At 42.5% G+C, this 24,229-nt stretch overlaps 1 protein-coding gene across 4 annotated transcripts in view; it reads right to left on the bottom strand.

Moving 5' to 3' along the window:
• Nucleotides 1–23,588, bottom strand: part of C1galt1 (core 1 synthase, glycoprotein-N-acetylgalactosamine 3-beta-galactosyltransferase 1) — a 79,997-nt gene extending 56,409 nt beyond the window's left edge. For 2 of the 4 annotated variants that reach the window (XM_052720561.1, XM_052720558.1), the window contains exon 1: nt 23,412–23,588. In XM_052720561.1, coding sequence (XP_052576521.1) covers nt 23,412–23,418 — 7 coding nt within the window. In that variant the 5' untranslated portion in view covers nt 23,419–23,588. Of the gene's footprint in view, nt 1–18,997; nt 19,071–23,036; nt 23,157–23,411 lie in introns of those variants that run through there. The other 2 variants (XM_052720559.1, XM_052720560.1) reach the window with 2 other exon arrangements.
• Nucleotides 23,589–24,229: the final 641 nt, after the last annotated feature.

Genomic DNA, 24,229 nt, shown 5'->3' with positions numbered 1-24,229 from the left:
TGGCTAAGTCCTTCATAGAAAATGGAAAGGTCCTTGCATGTAACAAATCTTCCTGCTGTACTCTCAGCATATTTAAAGAACCCACAATGTTGAATACAATATAAATGACATGCTTTTATAGTTTTTATACTGTATTGCTTAGGAAATAAGAACAAGAAAAACATCTGTATATGTTTACTACATCTGCATTTATCCAATAGTTTTAATCTATGGTTGGCTCAATTTATGGCTGTGGAATGCATGGATATAGAAGGCTGACTATACTGATTCAGAAAGAAAACAGTTGAGGCGGCAATAAAGCTAAGCAAAACTCAGTTAACGTCTTTCTAGAAGAGGTGCAGAGAAACAGTTGTTGTTGGTGTTTTATAATTTGTTCCCAATTTAAAAATATTTTGGGATGCTCTGATGCCTGCCATCCACACTTAACTGTTCTCAGAGCATCATCAGTCAGCATATGCTGGCTCCTCCTTGTTGCTGTCCTCCTTCCAATTTCAAGGACTCCTGCCTTTATGACTATTTGTGAACTATTTTCTTTCCGGTCCTGAAACAAAGCAGCCACCTCATGAAGGTGAATGCATCCCAAAAGCCCAGTTCAATTTCTGATAAAATCATGTCCACTGCCATCTCAGACTCTTCACAGTTGTACTGCAGGAGACTAGACTGGAAGCAGACATCGTTCAATCATCTTGCACACTATGGGGGTTTGCCTGGGTGGGAGGGAGTCATCGATGCCAAGTGCCTTCTAAGCCTTACACATCATCAGAATCATGTGAGGAACATTTTAAAAACACACACCTCTAGGCCTATCAATTGTGACCTCAGATGCAAAAAAAAAAAAAAAAAAAAAAAAAAGAGAGAAAATTAAAATACCTCGATTTTAAAGAGAGAGCTTTGCATTATTTGTCTGAAAAAAAATTCAACCAATATAGATTTGTATAAAGAAGGAAAAAAACAACCTAAACCTCACTACTACTCAGAAATAACACCACTAACATTTGTTAAGAATCTTATAGATCTATACGTATAAATATCAGGAGCTAGGAGAAGAGGTACTATGGCAAACACGTCAGAAATGTTGCATAATAGTAACTTCATATCGAGAAGGCGAAGAGGCTGAGTAAAGGTGCTTGCTGCCAAACCTAGCAACCTATGTTCGATTCCTGAGACCTGCATGGTGGAAGAGAGAACTGACTCGGGCAAGTTGTCCTGACTCCACGTATGTGCCATGGCTCACATACACACATAAAGAGGTGCGAGACGTGGTAGAGCTTTTATGGATAAACTGAGAGTAGTGTTTGCACTTTACAGATGAATACAGACAGATCAGTAGCACTGTCTACCACATTAGCAAACTGAATCAAGGATTCTGACTCTTAACCACTTTGTTACAGTTTTAAAGAATTGAGATTACACTGGTCATTCAAAGATTTAACATGTAAATTCTATTTATTTGAATTTATTAAAAAAAAGAAATGAAATTAATCTAAAGAAGTTAAATATTTAGAATGATCTTTCTCCAAATAAATAATCCTTTTATAAGACACAGAAAATTATCAAAACATAGTTTTGTAACATTATTTGAACTACAGACAGCATTTTTTTCCTGTGAGAAATGTGGAAATGTGTATGCTCACATCTGCTCAAACTCAACTTTATTAGTTGTATTTGGTAAGTGTTTGTTCTGAGCTCACTGTTTCAATGCTTCATCTCGGGTCTCTCTGAACCTGGACTCCAAGTTCATCAGCAGTCATTTTATCAGCTCTCCTGCTCGGAATTCATCCCTCCTGCCGCAGTCTGCCAGCTGGAACTCAGTAACTAGTGCGTCGGCGCTAACTGATGCTACAGCTGCAATTCCTGCAGGCTCCAGAATGCCTACTGCTTTCATAGAGAAAGTGCAGCTTGATTCAGCACATCTTTTCCTCCAAATTCTGTAGAAATCACACTATAGTCTCCTCACATGGGTACTACACAAGACTTTAATCCCTTGTAGAAGTTTGTTTTGTTTTTTTACTCCCTGTAGACCTAAGTGTATCCTGTAGTATTGCCTTTGCAGGCATCGTAGTCTTGATAAATTGAAGGCTGGGACCATCCTGCACTGAATGAGTCTATTTTTCCGAAAGCACCGCTCACTTTGTTTCACTGTCACAATTCAGTCATGCCCTCGATTCTGAGGCACCAAGAGAGAGGGCATGCTGCTAGGAGCTGAACTGAGGGCCTCACACACGCTAGGTAAGCCCTTTCACTTCTTATTTTGAGACAGTCTCACTAAGTAGCCCAGGCTGGCCTGTAACTACATCTGTATCCTGAATGTGTGGTCCAGTAGTCTCGAAATCCCAAATGGCTAGGGTTCCAGGCCTGACTCATTGTTATTACGTATTATGGTAATCTGTAATCAGTGACCTTTGCTATCAGTATTACTACTGTTTTGGGACACCATGAAACACACTTGTATGAGACCATGAACCTAATAAAGCTTCTATGTGTTCTGATTGAATCACTAACTTCCTGTTCTCCATTTGCCCCCTTTTCTAGGATACACCAATACTGAAATTAGGTCAAATAATAATCTTACAATATATCCTAAGTGTTCAAGTGAAATACACACTCTAGACACTTACCAGCTTAAATCAAAAGCTGGAAATGCTTAGGAATGGCATGTCCAATCATGTTTGTTATGCCAACTAGCTACGTAGAAAAAGCAAAGGAAAGTTCTAGAAGCAAACTGGCATTGCTATTATTGTGTACACTTGAATGACAAGAGGATTAAACAGCCCCACTGATGACAGGGAATATTTTGATGAACTGGATGGAAGATTAACTATGGTATTCCGAAAGCCAAAGCCTAATGAAAGCAAGGCCCTAACTTAATTCTATCAAAGCCAGAGGTGCAGAAGGTACAGAAGAAAACTATAAAGCTGGCAGAGGTTGGTTTATGAGGTCTAGAGATAGAAGTGCAAAGGGAGCAGAAAATACTGATAAAGACACTGCAGCAAGTCATCGAGGTGATATAGCGACAGACACTGCCAAGGCAGCTGTGTGACATACCATTTTCAGTGTAGATAAAACAGCCTCGTATTAGAAAAAACATGTCATGTAAGACCTTCATAGACAGAGAGGAGCTGACAATCTTGGCTCCAGAGCTTCACAGAGTAGGCCCGACTTCCTTGTTAGGGGCAGATGATGACCCCAAGTTGAAGCTCGTGGTATTTATCATTCCCCAAATGATATTCCCCTAATTCCCTTTAGAATTATAACAAATGTACTCCCCCTGTGCTGTGTAACTGAAGTTTAATAAGCCTTGGTGACAGTACTTCCTTTGGCATGGCTTACTGAGACCTGCTTCTCAGGAGGAAGGCTTCTCTTCAAAATACTACCCATTCATTACCACTGCACCAGCCACCCAGGGCCTGATGGAGACGCAGATCACGCTCAATGCTGCTGTCACACCTGCTAACACAGCATCCATCCTGAAGCCTGTGGGTCAAGGAGGAGCTTCAAATCTTATTTAAGAAACAGATTTTTAAGAGTGCACCTGCTTTAGACAGTGATTCACCTGATGGATCTGGCCAAAGGAAACTGAAAAACACCTGGAAAGGATTAGGGATTCAACATTCTCGATACAAATATGAACATCTGTGATCTGTGAATTTCCAGGAATTCAAGGCCAGTGGAGGCAGCAACTATAGACATGGTAGGGGTAACAAGAGAACTAAAAGTGTGGACAGAGGTTGCTGAGATTTCATGTTAGAACTGGAAATGAAGTCCAAATATGTGGCTGAGTGACTAGAGTTTCATCACAAAACTTCAATAACTGAGGAGTTGATTTTTACAGAAGGGCACAAAGTGGTCTCTAGAGATGGAAATTAATCCTGATGAAGACAGTAAACACTGCTCAAATGACAACACAGGATCCAGAACATCCATAAACACAGCTGAGAAAGCGTGGCAGAGTTCTGAGAGGGCTCAGTACGATTTTGAGGGAAATCCAATAAGCACCAATTGTTATCCCACAGCTTCCCTGTGACAGTGTCAACTGATGTGGCAATCTTCATGTTAGTTTGCTTTCAGAAATGGTCATGTGACCCCTCCCCTAACCTTCAGCAACCCACCCCTATCAGTGAGAGTCAACAGGAGTTCTCCTTTCACTAAGAACACAACTCATTGAGGGCTTACCAGACTGCTGAGGGTTTCTAGCAATAAACTTTCATTTTTAATCACTGCATATACTTTTAAAAGACAATGTTATTGCTCAATTACAGCACTATGTAAATCTAACATGTCCTGAGAAACCAAAAATTTTTTGATTCATTTTATGTTGTGATATTTGCTTTACTGCATAGGTCTGGAATGGAACTCACAATATCTGAGTTACACCAATCAATGTATCTCTTCTACTATGCTGAGTTTTCAGTCACATCAGATCACTAGTACTCCCTCACCAGGACTCCAATGCCTAATTTTACTGTGAGACAAAGTCCTCATCCAATCCTCAAGCTTTAAGAATCCCTTTGGAGTTCATAACAAAGTCCCTAAGACCCTATTGTCTTCTGATCCTTCAAGTACTTTACATGTTACATCTTGCCAAACTTTTACCTTAGTATTTGAAATTTTGCTCTAGATTACTGTATTCATGTGCACATTTACATATTCACAATATACTTCCCTCTTCATGCCACATTAACGTGATTATACATCTTTATTTTTCTCTCATACTTTCCCTTTTAAAATTGAGATGACTCTTACATGGTGATACTTTACAAGGCCACTGAGTTAAACCTTATTTTCTATGATCTTCATAGCAACATAAAACTTGATAGTAGTACCTCTGCATTAATATGTCAGGTCATGTTAAGATTTGAAGCCGGGCGATGGTGGCGCACGCCTTTAATCCTGCACTTGGGAGGCAGAGCCAGGTGGATCTCTGTGAGTTCGAGGCCAGCCTGGTCTACAGAACGAGATCCAGGATAGGCACCAAAACTACACAGAGAAACCCTGTCTGGAAAAAAAGATTTGAATGCAAGGTGTGCCCTTCTTGGCTCCTGTGTTGAGCACTTGGTCCCCAGCTGGTGGTGCTGTCTGGGATTTGTGCAACCTTTTGGATTGGTGGCCTACCTGGCAGATGTAGAACTCAAGGGGTGCAGCTAGAGTTACAGCTAAGAACAGGCCAGGTCTCTCTGCTTCCTAACCTGGGGAGACATAACAAGCTCCCTATGCCATGAGTGCCAAGCTGCCAAACCTTCCTCGCCCTGAAACTGTGAGCTCAACTAAATCCTTTCTCCTACCAGATTGTATTATAATTAAAAGAAAACTGGCATCTACTTCATTTATTGAATTTCAGTATTAATATAAATCCTGCATATCAAATTCTCTATACTTCTCTCTGGAAATACAGACATTTTCTTATAAGGCACAACGCCATTATCAAATGTCCACCACGGCTAACAATAATACTCTGACTGACACATTTAACCTCTGTTAGCAATCAAATTTCCTTTGCTGTCTTCTAGGATCATGGTATCTGAACTAGCTCTAATGTTATAGGTTGTATGCATGTGTGTGTATTCAAGTACGCATCTGAATGTCTGTACATGCTTACGTGTGTGTGGACTTCAGAGATTGCTGCCTGCTGTCTCTATCTTACTTTTTGAGTCAGGATTTCTCAATGAACCTAGAGCTTACTGATTCAACAAGACTAGCTGGTAATTGGGCTCCAGTGACCAATCTGCCTCCCCAGTGCTAGGATTACAGGTTCACATCATCAGGCCTGGCTTTTTACCTGGACGCTAGGGATCCAAACTGCTGTGTTGTGGAAGCACTTTATCAATGGAGCCATCTCCCTAGCGCTTCATAAATGTCTTTTTACAACAGGTTTGTTCAAATCAGAACTGCACTGGTATTCATGGACAAAATTTTTTAAAAATAGGTTATTTTATGTAACAATATTTGTGGTGGTTTGAATGTAATTGCCCCCCATAATCTCATAGGGAGTGGCACTATTAGGAGATGGGCTTTGTTAGAGTGGGTATGGCCTTGTTGGAGGAAGTGTGTCACTGTGGAGGCAGGCTTTGAAGTTTCCTATGCTCAGGATACCACCTAGTGAGTCAGTTGACTTCCTGTTAGCTCCAAGATGTAGCACTCTCAGCTCCAGCACCATGTCTGCCTGCAAGCCCCCATGCTCCCCTTCATGATTTTAAGGGACTGAACCTCTGAAACTGTAAGCAAGACTCCCCCCCCCCCCCAATTAAATGTTTTCCTTATAAGAGTTGCTGTGGTCATGGTGTCTCCTCACTGCAATAAAAACCAATAGCTGAGGAGCCCCCATGGTACTGGACCAGGCCCTCTGGATAAGTGAGACAGTTGTTTAGCTTGAACTGCTTAGGGGGGGCCCCAGGTAGTGGGACCAGGACCTGTTCCTAGTGCATGAGCTGGCTTTTTGGAACCTAGGGCCTATGCTGAGACACCTTGCACAGCCTTGGTGCAGGGAGGAGGGGCTTGGACCTGCCTCAACTGAATCTACCAGGCTGAGCTGAATCCCCATGGGAGACCTTGCCATGGAGGTGGAATTGGGGGGTGGGTTGGGGGGTGGGTTGGGGGGGGAAGGCTGGGGAATGGGAGGAGGGAGGACAGGGGAATCTGAGGTTGATATGTAAAATGAATAGAAAATCTCTTAATTAAAAAAAAAAAAAACCTAACTAATACAGAAGTTGGTGCCAGGGACTAGGGTATTACTGTAATAAGCCTGACCATGTTTTTGTTTGGAGGAATTTGGATTTTGGTACTCTGGGTTCTGAAAGCAGTAGAATGCTTTAAGCACTGCTTAATGGGCCACACTAGTAGGAGCATGGAAGACAGAGGTGCTAAGAGTTATGTTGGGGACTCACTCAGTAGGTTTCAGAGGAGAATTTTAGTATGTTGCCTAGAGATTGTTCTTGTGATATTTTGGTGAAGAAAGTAGCTGCCTTTTGCCCTTGTCCGAAGAGTCTACCTGAGGCTAAAATGAAGAGTTTGGATTAACTGCATCGGCAGAAGAAATCTCAAAATAGTCTAGTACAGACTCTGTTGCATGGATTTTTAGTGGTAACTCTAATGAAGAATTATAATGAAAAGGAGCAAGCTGAGCAGGATAATCTACAAAATGTAAGTTTTGAGGAGAAAGAGGGCACCAGGAAGTGGAATGGAGCTAAATCCTGTGTTCAAGGAGATGAACAGATTAATAAATGGAATAAAGGGAGTGGTGGCCTCAGAGCAAGATCCCACCTAGCTAAATTTCCAACTTGTGAAAAGGAACTGAAGAAAAGCTTAGAGTCGGGTATAGTGGGGCACACCTTTAATCCTAGCACTGGGAAGCAGAGGCCACCTTGGTCTACAGAGCAAGTTTCAGGACAGCCAAGCTCAGGCAGCGACGGAAAGAAAGCTGGTGAAGATGTGATTGAACAAGGGGGCCATGTTCCAGCCCCAGTAAGCAGCAGAACTTGGCAACTTTGGCCACATGGTTCTGGCTTTAGAGTTAAGGATAGTAGAAATGGGTTATGGAATTTGCCTCCACGCCTAAAGAAAGCTGCTGAGGCCAGGCATGTGCCAGGGGTATCCCTGAATGGAGGCAGAGTAGACAGACCATTGTGTGAAGCTGTGAAGTTGAAGCCTGAATTGCCTTGGATAGCCAAGGATGTTAGAGATGCCAGAGTCATGGGATACCTGCTGAGGAGAGCTGCTATTAGCAAGTGGAACCAGCCCAAAAGAAAGAAGTGTGTTGCTGTCAACAAAGCTGAACAGAGTTGGAGATCTGAAGAGCTTTTTCACATTAGACATGGAGCTGCAGAGTGTAGTTTGCTCAACTGGTTTTTGGTCTTGCTTTTGTCCAGTATTTCCTCACTATGCTCCCTTCCTTGCGTTTTGGAATGGTAATGTATATCCTGTGCCATTATATGTTGGAAGCACAGGATCTGCTTTTTGATTTTGATTTTTACTAGGAGATTACAGTTAAGAGATTGCCATATGTCTCAGAAGAGTCTTTGAAACAAGTTTGAGACTGGTATAGATTATAGGGACTTTTGAAGTTGGACTGAATACTTTATGATATAGCTATAACCCTTTGGGGGCCAAGGAGTGGAATGTGGTAGTTTGAAAGAAAATGGCCCTTAATGGGCATGGCACTATTAGGAGGTGTGGCCTTGTTAGATGAAGTGTGTCACTTTGGGGGGCGGGCTTTGAAGTCTCTTTTGCTCAAGCTTCCCTTAATGTGACTTTCAGTTGATTTCCTGTGACTTGCAAGATGTAGGACTCTCAGCTACTCCAGCCCCACATCTGCCTGCATGCCACTAAGCTCTCCATCATGTCATGATGATAATGGACTGAACCTTTGAAATTCTAAGTGAGTCACTCCAGTTAAATATTTTCCTTGTAAGAGTTGCCGTGGTCATGGTGTCTCTTCACAGTGATAGAAATCCCTAAATAAGACAATATTAAATATGAAACCAAAGTGAAATACATACTTATCTAAAAAGGCAATTAGCAAAACTGACTCAGGATACAAAACCTAAATATCATAAAGTAATAAAATACATTGTCCAAGAGTCAAATAACTTGGGTGTTATCCAGTGTGTTCCATTCTGTGGTTTAACGGTTGAGATCTAAAGTTTCATCCGAGTGAAGCATGCCACTATCACAGAGGCCCACCTGGGTCATCTCACACCTATCTCTTCCCTTCTTAATTTTCCTGTTTGTTTGGAACAGGGTCTCTCACACAGGGCAGGTCGGCCTCAAACTTGCTATGCAGTATAGCTGAGGAGGAATCCTATCTCCACTTCCTGAGTACTGACTGAGATTACAGGCAGGCACTAGCCCTACCCCAAGATTTTCTTTCTTTTTTTTCTTCCCTCTTTTAATGAGAACTTGCTATTTCTTTTTCTTTAAATTATCCAATCCCCTTTCTTACAAGACACTGCTTCTCTGCCAGTACAAAACTTCTGGCAAACAGCTGATGTAATTCCTCCACCTATCTGGGATTTTGTCTTTAAAACTTGTTTGAAATTTCTATGCCTTAGGAACACATTTCAATCTGTGTCACCTTATTTGCTACTTGAAGCAACTCAAGTAAACTCTCTCTTTACCATTTTGTACTCCAGTTTCTCCTAAGAGTCAACCAAAATATTCTCTGGAAAAACTTTGAAGGAGTAAGACAAGGAAGGAAACTAAACAAAAGATTCCAAGTGAGGTCACCTGGAGGGCCATTTAACCCAATCCCTCAAGGCAGAACTGGGTGATCACTGCTTGAAATCTGCCTTGGGAAGAAAATGTTCTAGCAACTTCTACAGCAGATACACAGGCACAGTTAGGGCAGCCACATTCCATGAAAACCAGGAGGAACTAGATGGTGGGAATGAGCACCAGGAGCAGGACAAAGTAAGACCTTAGCTGGCCTTTGGCTTCATCTGCTGCCATGATTTTGAGGTAGGGAACGTTAAAAACTATTTCCGATTAGTACTGTGGAATTCTCACAGAGTTGGCCAATGACATACTACATTAGATCATCTTACAACTGAGGCTCACTGGTGATTAGGCCCAAGAACATGCCCAGAGATCACAATTTTTAGTACCACTGTAGTTATGAAGTCAGCTAAGAATTAGCAGACATTTTAGGGAAAACTCTACGTAACTAATGAAGCTAAGAATCATGCCGAATCCACACAGTTCACAGTAGGAGCAAACCAGTAAGCAGCACCCCTCCATCAGCTCCTGCCTCCAGGTTCCTGCCCTGTTCAAGCTCCTGCCCTGACTGCCTTCAACAATGAACTGTGATATGAAAGTAAACGAAAGAAACCTTTTCCTCCTCAAATTGCTTTTGGTCATGTTTTATCACAGCAATACAAACCCTAACTAAGACAGACGCTCAACTTATGATGGAGTTATAAACTAATAAATCCACTGTAAGTTGAAACTATGAGTAAGGAAAAAATTTATTTAATACCTGATAAATAATACATCATAAAAAGTTGAAAAAACACATTGAACTATTTAAAATCCTGATGCTGGGATGGCTCAGTGGGTAAGTGCTTGCTACACAAGCCAGAGTTCTGAACTATGTCCTCTGGACCTCCACACATGTACCGCAGAAAGTACATACCCATACTCACACATCACACACAATAGTAATTTTCTTAAATTTCTGTATTATCATTAAACAAAATCCTGATGCGCATTTACTCCCCATGGGGTTATGTTCTGATAAGCCCATCATAAAGACAGTTAGAGGCCATGTGTTCCTACCATAGGGATATAATCACTGGCGAATTTTCTCCTGTCTAAAGACTTCCAGAAAGCAAAATAGAGCATCTTGTCTGCCACAGTTATTGACGATGCTCCTTTTCTCAGGACAGTAGTACAGTCTGTTCTTCAACTTCAGCCAAAAGAAGCAAACTACAGTGCTTCAATATTCTGAACCACTACCTGCCTTGGGTGACTACAAGCGGCACACCTATTCACGCTCCACACCTTCTATCTAGCCTTAACTTCACATCTCTCTACTTTACCTTGTCATCAGGACAATTTCCCACTCCTTTCTCAACTGAAGTTGAAAACTTTAACCTTTTCTTACTTTGAATGAGCATATGTGGCTTCTCTTTGGCATGCCCACACTGCCCCAGCACCATTCTAACAGTCTGGAGCCATTATTGAATAAACACAAAGCTTGCTTGAACACAAGTACTAGAATGCTGTGACTGTGGAACTGATAACCAAGACAGCCACGAAGAGACTCTCAGCAGTGTGTGCAGCATGAACGCCCTGAGATGGTTAAGACTGCTGAGCCTTCCCAGCGCCACAGGAGGAACTACACCTGCTGAACTTGCAGACAAGACTGAGCTCTAGTGCCTCTGCCTTCCAGCTTATCTGCACTGCTTTTAAAGCTCATTTTTTCCTCATATTACATCCCAACTGCGGTTTCCCCTCCCTCTATCCCCCCACCTCCCCTCCCCCAGATCCACTACTCCTCCATTTCCCTTCAGAAGAGAACATGTTTCTAGGGATATTAACCCAAACACATTTAAGCCCATTCTTAAAGTTTGCCATGAACTTTTATACGGATGGCTCTAACTCTTTCAAATTTTATCTTATGGACAGATGTGTGGTCATCTTCCAGTATCCTGACACCCATGGCTCCCCCATCACCAAGTTAACTACTCTCCCATGAAGCCGTCCCCGTTCCTCCACTCACAGCTCAATGGCACTCGTGACACAGTAGCAGAAGGCTATGCACCTCGCTCTACCATTGAACTATCAACGTCCCGTCTTTGCCGGTGTTGTGGTCACTGTGACATAAACAACACAAAGGAGAGAAATTTGACTTTGATTCCCAGTTTCAACACACTCAGTCCATAGCCGCTTGGTCTGCTGTACTTGGGCAAAACATCACATCAGTGAGAACAAGCGCCAGAGTCTGTTCTTCCATTTCAGTCAACAGGAAGCACTCACCGTGATTTAACACACCACAAGCTTCCCAGGAACAGCTAATCTTCCTCTTCACCCCATCAGCTCTGTAGCCACCAGTAGGCTGAAACCCAATTCAGGGCACAGCCATGAAGACTCGGCAGAGTCTTTTGGAAAGGTTTCTCTTCTTCCCTATTTCTATCTTCATGAGAACAAAGTACTCTCACTGGCACTATTTACCAAGATGTCTACCTTCTGAGTCTAACAAGTTGCCATATCTATAGACACTTCTTCCCTTTCTACACCCACAGTATCTACTAACTGAGACACTAAGCTTGTAGAGCCTAGGTTAACTTTACCAGTTACGGTGGATGCATCAGTGTCCTTAGATGTTCTCCTACTAAATTAAATATTTGTGTAAGTAAGAAAAAGGTGTAAATTACTGTCGCCATTATTGATGGTGTACTACTGCACCAGAAGCACACACCAGTGCAACTGTAAAAAAAAAAAAAAATCACAGGTGTGTGTGTATATATATATATACACACATACACAAAAAAAAAAAAAAAAAAACCCAAACAGGTAATTGACAATTTGACCAACTGTGAAGAGCTGGAAACACTTAAAAAGGAACCATTTAAAGACAGCTATTTGTGAAGTGAATCACATTTTTATATATAGATAATGAGTAATTATATAGAAAATAATTGTAATAGAAAGCAAAAAAAAGAGCTGTAGGTAACAAAGAATAACTATCACTTTAAAAATACAAGGTCCACATAAAGAGAAATAGAATTCCACTCAAGGGTCAAGAATAAACAAGGAATGAATGGAAAGGCAAGACACTGTTTTTGACATGTCAACAGTCAACAGAGTCTGGGGAAAGGAAGAGTAGCATTAGGAATCAGTTTTCCCACCCAGACATTCTACAGATGGAATCTAATGTTAACTAGTTTAGAACTCTAAAAACTACCAAAGGCTGCAAATTTCCTGTGAAAGACTTAGAAGTGATTTCAGCTAATTTCACTTCTTTAAAGCAACTACCCATCTTTCCCTCTACTAGCTCTGCTTGGTAGGCAGCTGTTTGTGGAGCACATATTTGTGGAGCAATTGTTTGAAGGTTATGGGAACAACAGTGGGCAATAAAAACCTGTCTTCTGAATTCTATGAACTGCTGACTGCTGCTTCTGATCACAAATCCAGACACAGATGGGCAGTCACTGCTGACACACCTCACCTCTCTTGGAAGCCCCTCCCTCTGGCTAAGTGACTTCTAGGGGATTTGAAAAGCTGATACTTTCCCTATCCCTTCTTATTTTTTTCTCCTTCACATCTTTTAGGAACTAGACATTAAGAACTAAGACATCCAAAAGAGCAACTGCATGCACAGGACAATTACAAAGCCAATTGTAAAACCTCAGAAATACCTTGGTTATACTTATCCGTGACACAAGACAGGCTACAGCCATCAAAAGTAAAACACCAAACACCAAGGAATGTGACAATCTGATTTCATGACCACATTATTAATTGGGGACATGTTTTTTTTGTTTTCAAATAACACAAGGCACATAAGTGAGAAAATATGACTCACTCAAAGCAATGAGGAAGCGAAACCTAACAAACAGTCTCTAAGAGAGTCCTGACAGTGTCTATTACACAACAAGTTTAAAGAGACAGAAAACCTACAAAAGAAACCAAATGGAAAATCGAAAGCTTAAATGCATTGTTAACTAAATGTAAAATTCTACTACAAAGAAGAAGAAAAAAACAAATTTGGGCAAGCAGGAAAAAGAAAGAAACAGCAAGCCAAGAACAGAGCAATTGAAATGACTGAGTCTGGGGAGCCGAACAGAAAAGGTGAACGTGAGCGCACAATGTCTACAGGACACCATAACGGGAGGCGCCCAATGGACATCCTGTGGAATCCTACACAGGAGGGAAAGAAGATGCAAAGAACCACCACTAGCAATCCCCACATTCAACACAAGATTTCAATTCAGCCCCCAAGAGGATGAACACAAAGATTTATACCAACGTGCAGGTTAATCAAACTGTGGGCCAAAGAGACAATTTTGAAAGCATGAAGAAGTGATTCAAGGCCTACAAGTGACTGTCAGGAGATTATCATATTTCTCATGAGAAACTTTGGAGGACAGAAGGTAGTAGGCTGGTATATTTAAAGTGCTAAAAAGAAAAACATGTCAACCACGAATCCTACATCTGACAAAATTTTTCTTTAAAAGTGAAAGGGAACTTAAGACATTCTTGTGTAAACAAAACCAAAAGCCGTTCATTACTATACACCTGCTCTGCAGGAAATGCAGAATCCTCCAAAAATAGAGTAGACAATAAAAGTAAATAAAAAGTAAACACACAGGTAGATAGGAAACCGCATACTATTACAACTTTGGTTTTTTAGCTCTACACTTGGTAATTTTTTGACACACAACACAAAGATGTCATTATGCGGAATCAGCAGTGAACTGGAGGAGTTCTAAAGGAAAGACATTTTGTATGCTATTGACGTTCAAGGGGTATGGACTCACGCTAGACTACCGCAGCTTAAGGATAAAGTAGAATTCCCTTGATAACCAAAGAAAAAAGCTAACCAACCTACTCAAAGGAAACGAGACAGTAATGCAGTAAAGGGGCTGGAAACAACTTGGAGGGGTCCCTCCTGATTTGTAACTACTTTAACAGAAAATGGATTAAACTCTAACCAAGAGGCAGAGACAGGCAGAATGGATAAACATGATCCAACTATGTCTTATCAATGAGACTAACTTCTGATCCAAAGACAAAGAGGCTGAAAGTAGAAGGACAGAAAAGAGACACTGCATGCAGTCAGTAACCAAGAGGACAGCAAGATAAAACAATTACGTGTCTAATAAACAGACCACTAAAACATATGGAGCAAAAAAGTACAAATATATTCCATGATCATGGACTGTTTATCACTGTTAAGATATGCTATTGATGTACCGTCAGTATAATTAACAAAACGATCTACAGATTCAATGAAATCTTGAGTAAAATCCCAACAATGTTTTCTACAATAGAAAAATTATAATTTATAAAAATTAATATCTAGATGGACTCTCATGAAGCCCTAGTCAAAACAATACTGAATTTAGCAGCAAAAACAGACAAAGAAACATAAAACATTTTACATCTAAAGACTTTATTAACAGTTTAAAAAAATCAAGCCACATAATGAACAAAACACAACTCATATATATAATTTGGGATTTATGGGGCTTATATTATGTGATGAACCCCTAAAAATCAACTACAACAAAATCAGTCCAACTCAAAATGGACATGTGATTTGAATAGTTCTCCAGAAGACAGACAATAGTCAATAAGCAAATAAAACAATTCCTCATATGTCTGTCATTAGTGAAAATGCCAGTTCACACTCATGATGATGGCTACTATCTACAATCAGAAGATAACAAGTGTTGGCAAGCAGGGAACGGAACTGGAATCTCTGTGTATGGCAGCAGAAACATAAGAGCACTGTAGCTGTGGAGCAGTACAGCAGGTCCTCCAAAACTAAAACTAAGTATCACTGGGTCTGCTCGTACTCGACTTTAATCCCAGCACTGAAGGGATAGTTAGGCAGAGCTCCGTGAGTTCAAGGTCAGTCTGGTCTACATATTAAGTTCCAAGCCAGCCAGAGTTACACAGTGAGGCTCTATCTCAAAAAGTAAGGGGGATAATTATCACATGATCCAATAATTCCACTTTGGGGTACATACCCTAAGGACTTGAAAGCAGAGTCCCAAAGAGATATTTTTTCCACTAGTAGTCACGGCAGTATTAAAAATAACTAAAATGGTGTGTGTGTGTGTGTGTGTGTGTGTGTGTGTGTGTGTGTGTGTGTGTGTGTTGGGGGCAGGGGCGACCCACATTATCTACTGACAGATAAATGAATTATTACTATACAAGGAATTATTGGTCAATCTTTAAAAATGAAGAGAATCCCAATCTGTTACAAACAGATGAAAGAAGGACATTTTGTTTAGTGAAACAAAGCAATCATAGGAAGACAATATATAATTTCACTTAATACTTCAAGTAAAACTCGGTCCCAGGGTAGAACTTTGATTGACGGGGGTTGTGGGAGGTAGACTAGGACTCCCTTTCAAACAGTATGGAGTTTCAGCTTCACAGCATGCAGAGCTCTACAGTAAGTGAATGATAATGGGTGCATCACAATATAAATGCAAACACCACTGAACTGTACAATTAAAAATGATTAGGAGTAGCATTTTAGGTATATTTTATCACAATTAAAAAAATCAATGTTAAAGATATCAGTTTTCTATGGATCAATCTGTTTACGTAATGTGATCCCAGCCAAAACACAGAAAGAGTTTTAAAAGTTAAATAACTCTTAAAAATATTGTAAAAGTTTGGGAAAATGAGAGTGCAAATTTTTATTTATTTATTTATTTATAAGATCGCATCACTATTGGCCCTGCCTATCCTGGAACCCAAAATGTAGTCTAAGTAGCCTGGAACTCACAGAAATCTGTCTGCCTCTGTCTCATAAGTGCTAGAATGCCTAGCCAAGGAATGGGTAATTCTTGAATGGTGAATGGGTGGAGGGAAACATACAACGCATATTGCCTTTTAAAACATCTACATGGAGGCATGGTGGCATACACAAGTAATCCCAGCACTTGGGAGGTGAAGGCAAAGGGATCTAAGAGTTAAAGGCCAGCCTAGGATCAGCCTGGGCTACCTAGTCTCAAACACACTTCCACAAATTTCTCACTCTCATAACTAAACCATAAAAAACAATCCAGAGATGAACTGAAATGATTTAACAATTTGATGTCTATCAAAGCATGTCAATTAACAAGAGATTTGCTGAGCAACTCTACAGACTGCCAGAAACCACGTTGTTTGAAATGCCATCATGAGACTGACCCTCACTTCTTGCATGGATGCCTGATCTTCTGCATCCGAAGCAACCTCAATTTCCAACTCGGAGCTTCAGATAAGGGTGTACAGACATAACATTCCACAATTATCTTACCTCCATGGTCTCCAAACACCAGGCCAGATGCTTATTAACCTTTTGACAGTCAGTCTCGATGTGTTTTTAAAACTATGAAGTACTGTAACACTAGAATTCTGCCTCCACACCACCCTCCTCCCAACCCTCTAGTACTGGTTTCGTCCTCAGTGACATCTGCTCTTTCCCCAGTGCAGAGTCTTCTGTACTGCAGCAAACCCACCACCTCCTCCTGTCGGCCCCAGGCAGACACTGAGGTAGTTTCTACCAGAGGGACTTCATCAGACTGAAATGGTTTGTGAAACAAAACAAACAAGAACATGGGGAAATGTACTACATAATCCACACAGCGCTTGACATCAAGAAAGGAGTGGCTTATGCAAGGCATGGTATGAAAATAATTAATCCTTTGGAAAGGACAAAAGCAACCGGCTGGGGCCTTTTCTAATAATTAACAATTCCCAAATGCTTCTAAGAGTTCAATATTTTAGAACAGACTACGAGAAAACACCGTTTTGCATATCTGTATGGTGAACTGAGAACTTCCTGAAACTCAGAAGATAGGCCTATGGAGAAACAGTGTATTCAGTAGACAAGTCCTGGAGGCCAAGCAGCTGGCTCAAAGAACTGTTTCTTTATAACACGCTTTAAAATGAGTGTGCAACATAAAGACAAATGATTAACAACATAAAGAAATGAAGAACACAAAAGACTCAGGAAAACCAACACAGCAGTCAAGGCTACTCAATTTCCCCAACGATTAATGAAAGGTTAAAAAAAAATGAAGAGCGTCTTTCTAAGCCAGCATACTGGCAGACTTTCTACAGCTTATTAATATGCAATATTTATTAACTGGAACTATATACTCTTACAACATACTTCTACAGTCTTTTCAAAAATCATTTGGCAATTATCTTAGAAGCTTAACTGAATATACTTTGAACAAGCATTTCACAACCAGAAATTTAACTTATGGGTAAATTCATGGAAGCCTTTCTAGATATCCATGATTCCATATGCTCAGATGTTGGTTCACAGACTATTATTATACTCTGCAGCTGTTAAAAACTGACCTACACGTGTTGATGAGGGCAATGTGCACCTGTGGCTAAACATTTTTAATTGTCAATAGGTGAATTTTGTACAAATGGAGTACGAAAACAAAACAAATCAAACAAAAGAGAGAGTGAAAGGGGACCTCAAAGGGCAGAGGGAAGAAAATATAAAAGGAGCATTAGGTTTCATTACCAGCTCTAACCGTGCCCTCCTCCTACCCACCCCCAAGCAGCATGGTGGTTCACACCTGTAATCCCCGCATTTAGAAGGTAGAAGGGCCAGAAGTTCAAGGTTGTCCGAACCTACAAGCCCTGGTCTCAGAAAAGGCAAAACCAACACAGAGGAATACCTGTAACTCCTCATTCCTCACCTCACCCCCAGCAGCACTGAAGACATCAGCCCCTCACCTCACCCCCAGCAGCACTGAAGACATCAGCCCCTCACCTCATCCCACAGCAGCACTGGAAGTCACTGAAGACATCAGTCCCTCACCTCATCCCCAGCAACACTACAGTCACTGAAGACATCAGCCCCTCACCTCATCCCCAGCAGCACTGGAAGTCACTGAAGACATCAGTCCCTCACCTCATCCCCAGCAGCACTGAAGACATCAGTCCCTCACCTCATCCCCAGCAGCACTACAGTCACTGAAGACATCTACTACTCTCCACTCTATCATCATCATGTATTTCCCTCTATACAACCTCACTCACTTTAACTGTATAGAAGACTTCTTTTTTAAAACAAAGTACTGAAGCCAACATAGCACAATGTCATTGTACACACACACACACACACACACACACACACACACACACACACACACACACAAATTTCTGTATATGTAAAACAAAATAAATTTTACTTTTCTGACAGAAATTAAATAAAGTTAGTTGTACTGGCTGGTTGTGTGTATCAACTTGATACAAGTTAGAGTCATCAGAGGAAAAAGTCTCAGTTGAGGAAATGCCTCCATGAGATCCAACTATAAGGAAGGCATTTTCTCACTTAGTGATCAATGGGGGAGGGCCCAGCACATGGTAGGTAGTACCATTCCTAGGCTGGTGGTCCTGAGTTCTACAAGAAGGTGGGCTGAGTAAGCCAGGGGAAGCAAGCCAGTTAGCTGCACCCCTCTATGGCCTCTGCATCAGCTCCTGCCTGCAGGTTCCTGCCCTGACTTCCTTCAGTGATCAACAGCAATGCTGAAGTGTAAGCCAAATAAACCCTTTCCTTCCCAACTTGCTTTTTGGCCATGGTGTTTCGTTGCAGCAATGGAAACCCTAACTAAGAGAGTAGCTTATCTAGAGAGTAAAAATTGAAAACTTATTAATCCCCCCATTACATCTCTTGATCCTTTTCAGAATTTTCTAAGATTGAGAATCACATGGACTCAAATACACACTTCCACCATGACCACAGGCAACACACCCAAACTCAATAAGCCCAGAAGTGAGTCCATAACTTCACCCCTTAATCTGCCCATCTTACCTTAAATACTGGTAATTATCTAAGTTATCAGCAATCTTTTCCTCTTCCAGTCAGAATCGTCTGATTATTGAAACTAGAAATTAGGAAAAGAAATTTTATGTGTATATAGGAGGTGTTGAGGATCAAACTGTGGGTCTTAGACATGCTAAGCAGACACTCTACCAGAGACACCCTGGATACACAGGCATTTTTAATGTTCCACTTACCCTCATCCATATCCAAGTACTAAGTGTTGCCAATTTTATTTTCTAATTTTTCTAACCCATCTCTTCTCCTTATCCACTGTCTTACTTCACTCTCCTCTCAATTGTAAGGTACTGAGGTATCGAACCTGTCTCCCTCCATATGTGCCACTTTTGAACTCATCCCTCCTTTACCAGAATGACCTCTAACTCAAGAGTGGCCATGCCACTCCATTAATCCTCACAGAATTCTACAGCCTACAAGTGTAAACTGCACCATCTTTAATTAACATGCCATATAAACCTCTGCTTGATGATTCTGCCCATATTTCCAAATCACCTTTTCACAGACCCATTCAATGATCTTGACTATCAGCAGATTCTTAACTATCCCAATGTAGTCAGCTCCACTATTCGTCCTGTTACCTGACTAAAACGCCCTCTTCCTTCCACTTGCTGTGTTCTCACCTCAGTGCTTTCGAGTCACATTTTCTTAATCTTGGTACTAAGTGACAGTGTGAGCTGGCTAGTGGCACGGATGTGGGGGCTGTCCTATTAACTCATAAGACGTCTAGAAGCTTCCCAGCCTCTGTTTACTAGACAGCAATAGCATTTCTACTAGTAGTGACAACCAAAAACCGATCTGGACAAGAACCAATGTCCTCCTGGAGGAGTAAACCGGCTTCAGTCAAGAACCACCCCACTAGGAAGGGACAAGGGCTCGGGGAGGACCTGGGTTCAATCCTCCAGAACCCACGGGAAAAAAGCAAGGTGCAGCAAGGCACATGCCCAGCACCGGGGAAACTGTGCCACCCCACCCGCACCCTCCCAGGGACTTGCTGACCAGCTATTCTAACAGATTTGATGAGCTCCCAGTTCAGTGAGAGATCCTGTCTCAAAGACATGGTGAAGAGCAACTGAGGAAGACTCCTGATGTTGACCTACACCGGTACAGGCATGCACACACGTGCACACACACACACACACACACACACACACACACACACACACACACACCTGCACTAACCTGTTGGAGCAGTTTCTCATACATACTGAAACACCTTAGAAAGAATATAGAAAGACTAATTGCAACATGGATTATCTTTAAGGAACAGGGTTACTAAGGTAACCAGAGAAGGATAGAAGCTTACTCTTCGCACTCACTGTCTTGTACCTCTTCTAGTTAGCTTCTGGCTCTGCTGGCTCTGCTGCCTCGGCCCTGGTCTGAACTTGGTCTTTCAATTACTGCAACAGCCTTCCAGCCAATACCTCTCTTCCTCCCCTTCTTCAGTCTATTTCTGCTAGCATGCCAGAATGATCCTATCAGCTGAAATCAGATCTTGTCACCCATTTTCTCAAAAGCCCCTGCCACCTGCCTAAGCTCATTTAAAAAGCCAAAACCTTAAAATGACCTTTATAGAGCCCTGCCTACTACTGTTTCCCCGGGTGTGTTTTAGCTTTGGACTTCGTGCCTGCTGTACGTGCTGCACAGCGTCTTCTCTCAGCCATTCATGTGTTCCATTCTCCAGCTCCTCGGGCTCTTTGCTTCACAGGGGTCTTCCCTGGGCATACCTTAGCACTCAGTCTTTGCTTACCTTGCTTACAATCTAAAAACACGGTGTCAGATCAGTCAGCCTATCTGGAAGCCTAGCTACAAGTTTCCAAATCAAGAGATCTGCAGTGAACTTCGAAAATTTGCATTTCTGACAAACTCCTATGAGCTTGAGGCTATGAGCCTGGGGACCCCAGTTTTATAACCAGTGTTGCAGAGCCGCATGCGGGCAGTGCCCTGTGCTAACAGAGGCAGAGGCTGGAGTGATATAAAAGCCAAAGACAAAAGCTAAGAGTACCACAGCAGATTCTCTAGAACCTCTCTACAGCATAGGCTTGCAGACGCCTTAAATGGCCCAGTTCGTGGTCCTTTGTTTTGGTAGCCTCAGAAAACTAACACAGCAAACAAGAATGCAAATGACTACATGGGGCTGGATATATTTTCAAGTCTGTGGTTAAAATGTGCCTCAGCATTCAGCTTTCATTATAAAATAATCAGGTTTCCAAACCCAGAATCTCCCAATATTGCCTCCCCAGGCCTGCAATGCACTTCTTACTGCAGGGGCAGGGTAATTTATTTCTGGCTTCTCCTTGGTTTCTCCCACCTTCTAATGGGATTCCCTGGTTCATAAAGAACAGCTTCTTGTTTTCACACACAGATACTGTCATGAAGCTGAGTATCCTAGCCCTCCAACCCCCACCCCCGAGGGGGGGGAGCGGCATTTGAATTAGGTGCAAAAACTTAACCATACTTTGACATTTGTTTCTTACCAGATACACAGATAAAATGTTAACTTCACATTTTATGGAGTAAGTCTTGTTTTTCTTTCTCCATTTAAAAGAATAAAAGCAAAGTATAATGACATATGTATATGGACCTCATTATCTTGCATATTAATTTAAAATTTTAATTTTTAAAAAGACCTTAATCCCACCAGATTTGGTATTAAAAACGCATTATCTTTCTTTTAACCTTGATGTGATTTTCAACTAGCTGTTTTACTAAAATCTCAAAAAATCTCTTTAAAATATTGTACCGAAAACCCAAAACTTTGGAGTGTAGCAGGTAAATAGCAGCATCAAGGTAACAATTTCTATGTACATTTTATTTATACCCATTCCAAGCAATAACTTCACCACAAGAAGACCTGACTTTACATTACCATGGATTATAAAGTCAAGCTGCATAACACAATCTTCACTTCAGCACCATCAACATACAAGCAGTATACAGCCAACATATGCACAGTGGAGCACTTCTGCATACGATTAGCCAAACATTAACTCATTGTATGTACTCTTAAATAAACTGCTTATAAAATTCTAAATTTTCTTAACATTAAATTTATTCACAATTATAGGTTAGGATGATTTTTTAAAAGCTAACTGGGGAAAAAAAAAAACTTCAAGTAGACAGTAACCACAAAGTATTTGCAAAATGCTTCGTCCTAAGTAAAAAGATACAGGAAAACATAAATTTCAAGAGAATCTGAGACACTGAGTAGTTCTCCACTAGTCCTGAATTTTAAGTGACTCATACTTGTCTTCCTAAATCGCTGTTTTACTTAACATATGGTGAAAAGAGTTAACTGTTTGGTAACTTGAAACTTTATATTCATTTAAACTGTACAAAAATATATAGCAAGACTGGCAGAAAATAAAATTTATGATATACAATGCTTAGAATACACAATATCATGTGCATAAGGCTCATCTGACATTTATCTGCGAAGAGACTGGAAAACTGTCATCTAAATACCTTCTAAAAACTCAGATTTCCCCTTCCAAACTTACACCAGAATCAAACAACTTGTAATGTGCACAGCACTTTTTCTTGGCATCCAGGCAGAGCTATCTATAGTCTATGCTCAACTTCTAGTAAATTACCATATTTCTGTCCCTTACACGTTGCCTAATTACTCAGTCTGATGCATAAAAGTTCTAACTTTGTAACTTTTAAATTCAGATTACGTTTTTAGTCGTTATGTACTAAAAGGCAATATCGTGGCATCTACAATGAATTAAAAAAAAAAAAACGAGACTGGAAAATAACTTTTTCCAGAATGTGGGGGAACCTTAATATTCCCGCCGCTTGTTTTTAAACACTGAGAGTGGAAGAGGGATAAAAATTAAAAAAAAAAAATAATAATCCCCAATTCTCGTTCCTGAAATACAGTCAACCCAAGAGAATATCCAAATTCAAAGCAGTTTAGCCACCGTCTAGAAATCCTATCACACTTTGTTACCAGAGGGGAGGGGGAAAAAAAAAATTAAACCCTTGTGCACGCCGCAAGCCCCCTACACACCTGGCTCGTCGACTCAGCCGCAGGGAAACTTGCAACCATAATAAAGGAGCGGCAGACAAAGCTCGCCCCAGCCGGCGACAGGCAGGCAGGCACTCGGGACCCGAGCGGCCGGAAGGTGCCGGCACCTGAGTGCAGGGCTGGCGGCCGCTGGGCGCGCGGAGGCCGGGGCGGGGCGGCGGGGCAGGACCGCTAGCCGCCGGCCCGCCCCGGGCGCCTGCCGCCCGAGCCGCCGGGCAGAGGAGAGCGCAAGGGCGGCCGCTCGCCCGCCGCCCGAGACACCTGTTTGGCCGCGCTCCCGTCCCCTCGGTCGCCCCGCCGCGGGCAGCCGAGCCCCGGGACCCGCAGCCCTCGGGCGCCTCCGCCCGCCCGCCGTACCTGACATCAGCCGCGGCTCCCTCTCGCCCCTCCCGGCAGCAGGCGGGGAGGAGGACGACCCACGACCCTCGACCTTCGCTGCCCTGGCCGGCCGCAGCACCGGCACGGGCCGCTAGCCAGGGCCGCCCGCGGCCGCCCAGATCATCCCCCGGCGGCGGCGGCGGCGGCGGCGGCCGAGGCGGGCCCGGCGCGCGCTCCCGCCGCGCGCTCCCGCCGCTCGCTCCGCCCCTCCTCGCCGCGCGGCCAGCCTACGGCGCAGTCACCACCCAGGGGTCCGGGAGAGCTGACGTCGCGGCCGCCGCACCAGCCCCAGGGAAGGGCGGGGCCCGGGCGGCGTGGGCGGGGACACGGCGACGTGCGGACGCGGGGATTGGCCGGCCGGCGTTCGCCCCGCCCTCCTGCGAAGGGGGCTGGGAAGTCCTGGCTGCCTAGAGGCGTGGGTTGGGTTCCAGCCCCCTTCTAGGGAGGTTGGGCGAAGGGTCCCGCGCTAGCCTGTTCTCTCAGGGAAAGCGACGTTAGCAGGGACTGCGAGTAGAGGGCCTTTGTGAATTGTCATCTGCAGAACAAACCCTACCGCCGCGCTGACCTCTGACCCAGTCTTAGCCCCTTCATTCTCTTTTTCCTCTTGTCCTCTCACAGTATCTCTGTCTTCAATGTGGCCTAATGAAGTATGCAGAATGTATGTAACCAGATGTGTGCCCCAGAAGAACAGAGCCCCCAGGCAGTGGTAACGGAAAGCCTCTTGAAGGAACGCATGGGTGGCGTTTTAAATCTGTCCTGCAATGGGCAAGTACTTCAGAGCTTTGCAAAACTCTTCT

Source organism: Peromyscus californicus, unplaced genomic scaffold, assembly GCF_007827085.1.
Source record: "Peromyscus californicus insignis strain IS unplaced genomic scaffold, ASM782708v3 Scaffold_6__1_contigs__length_162567912, whole genome shotgun sequence".
Taxonomy (NCBI): domain Eukaryota; kingdom Metazoa; phylum Chordata; class Mammalia; order Rodentia; family Cricetidae; genus Peromyscus; species Peromyscus californicus.
This window is presented reverse-complemented; position numbering and strand designations above follow the sequence as displayed.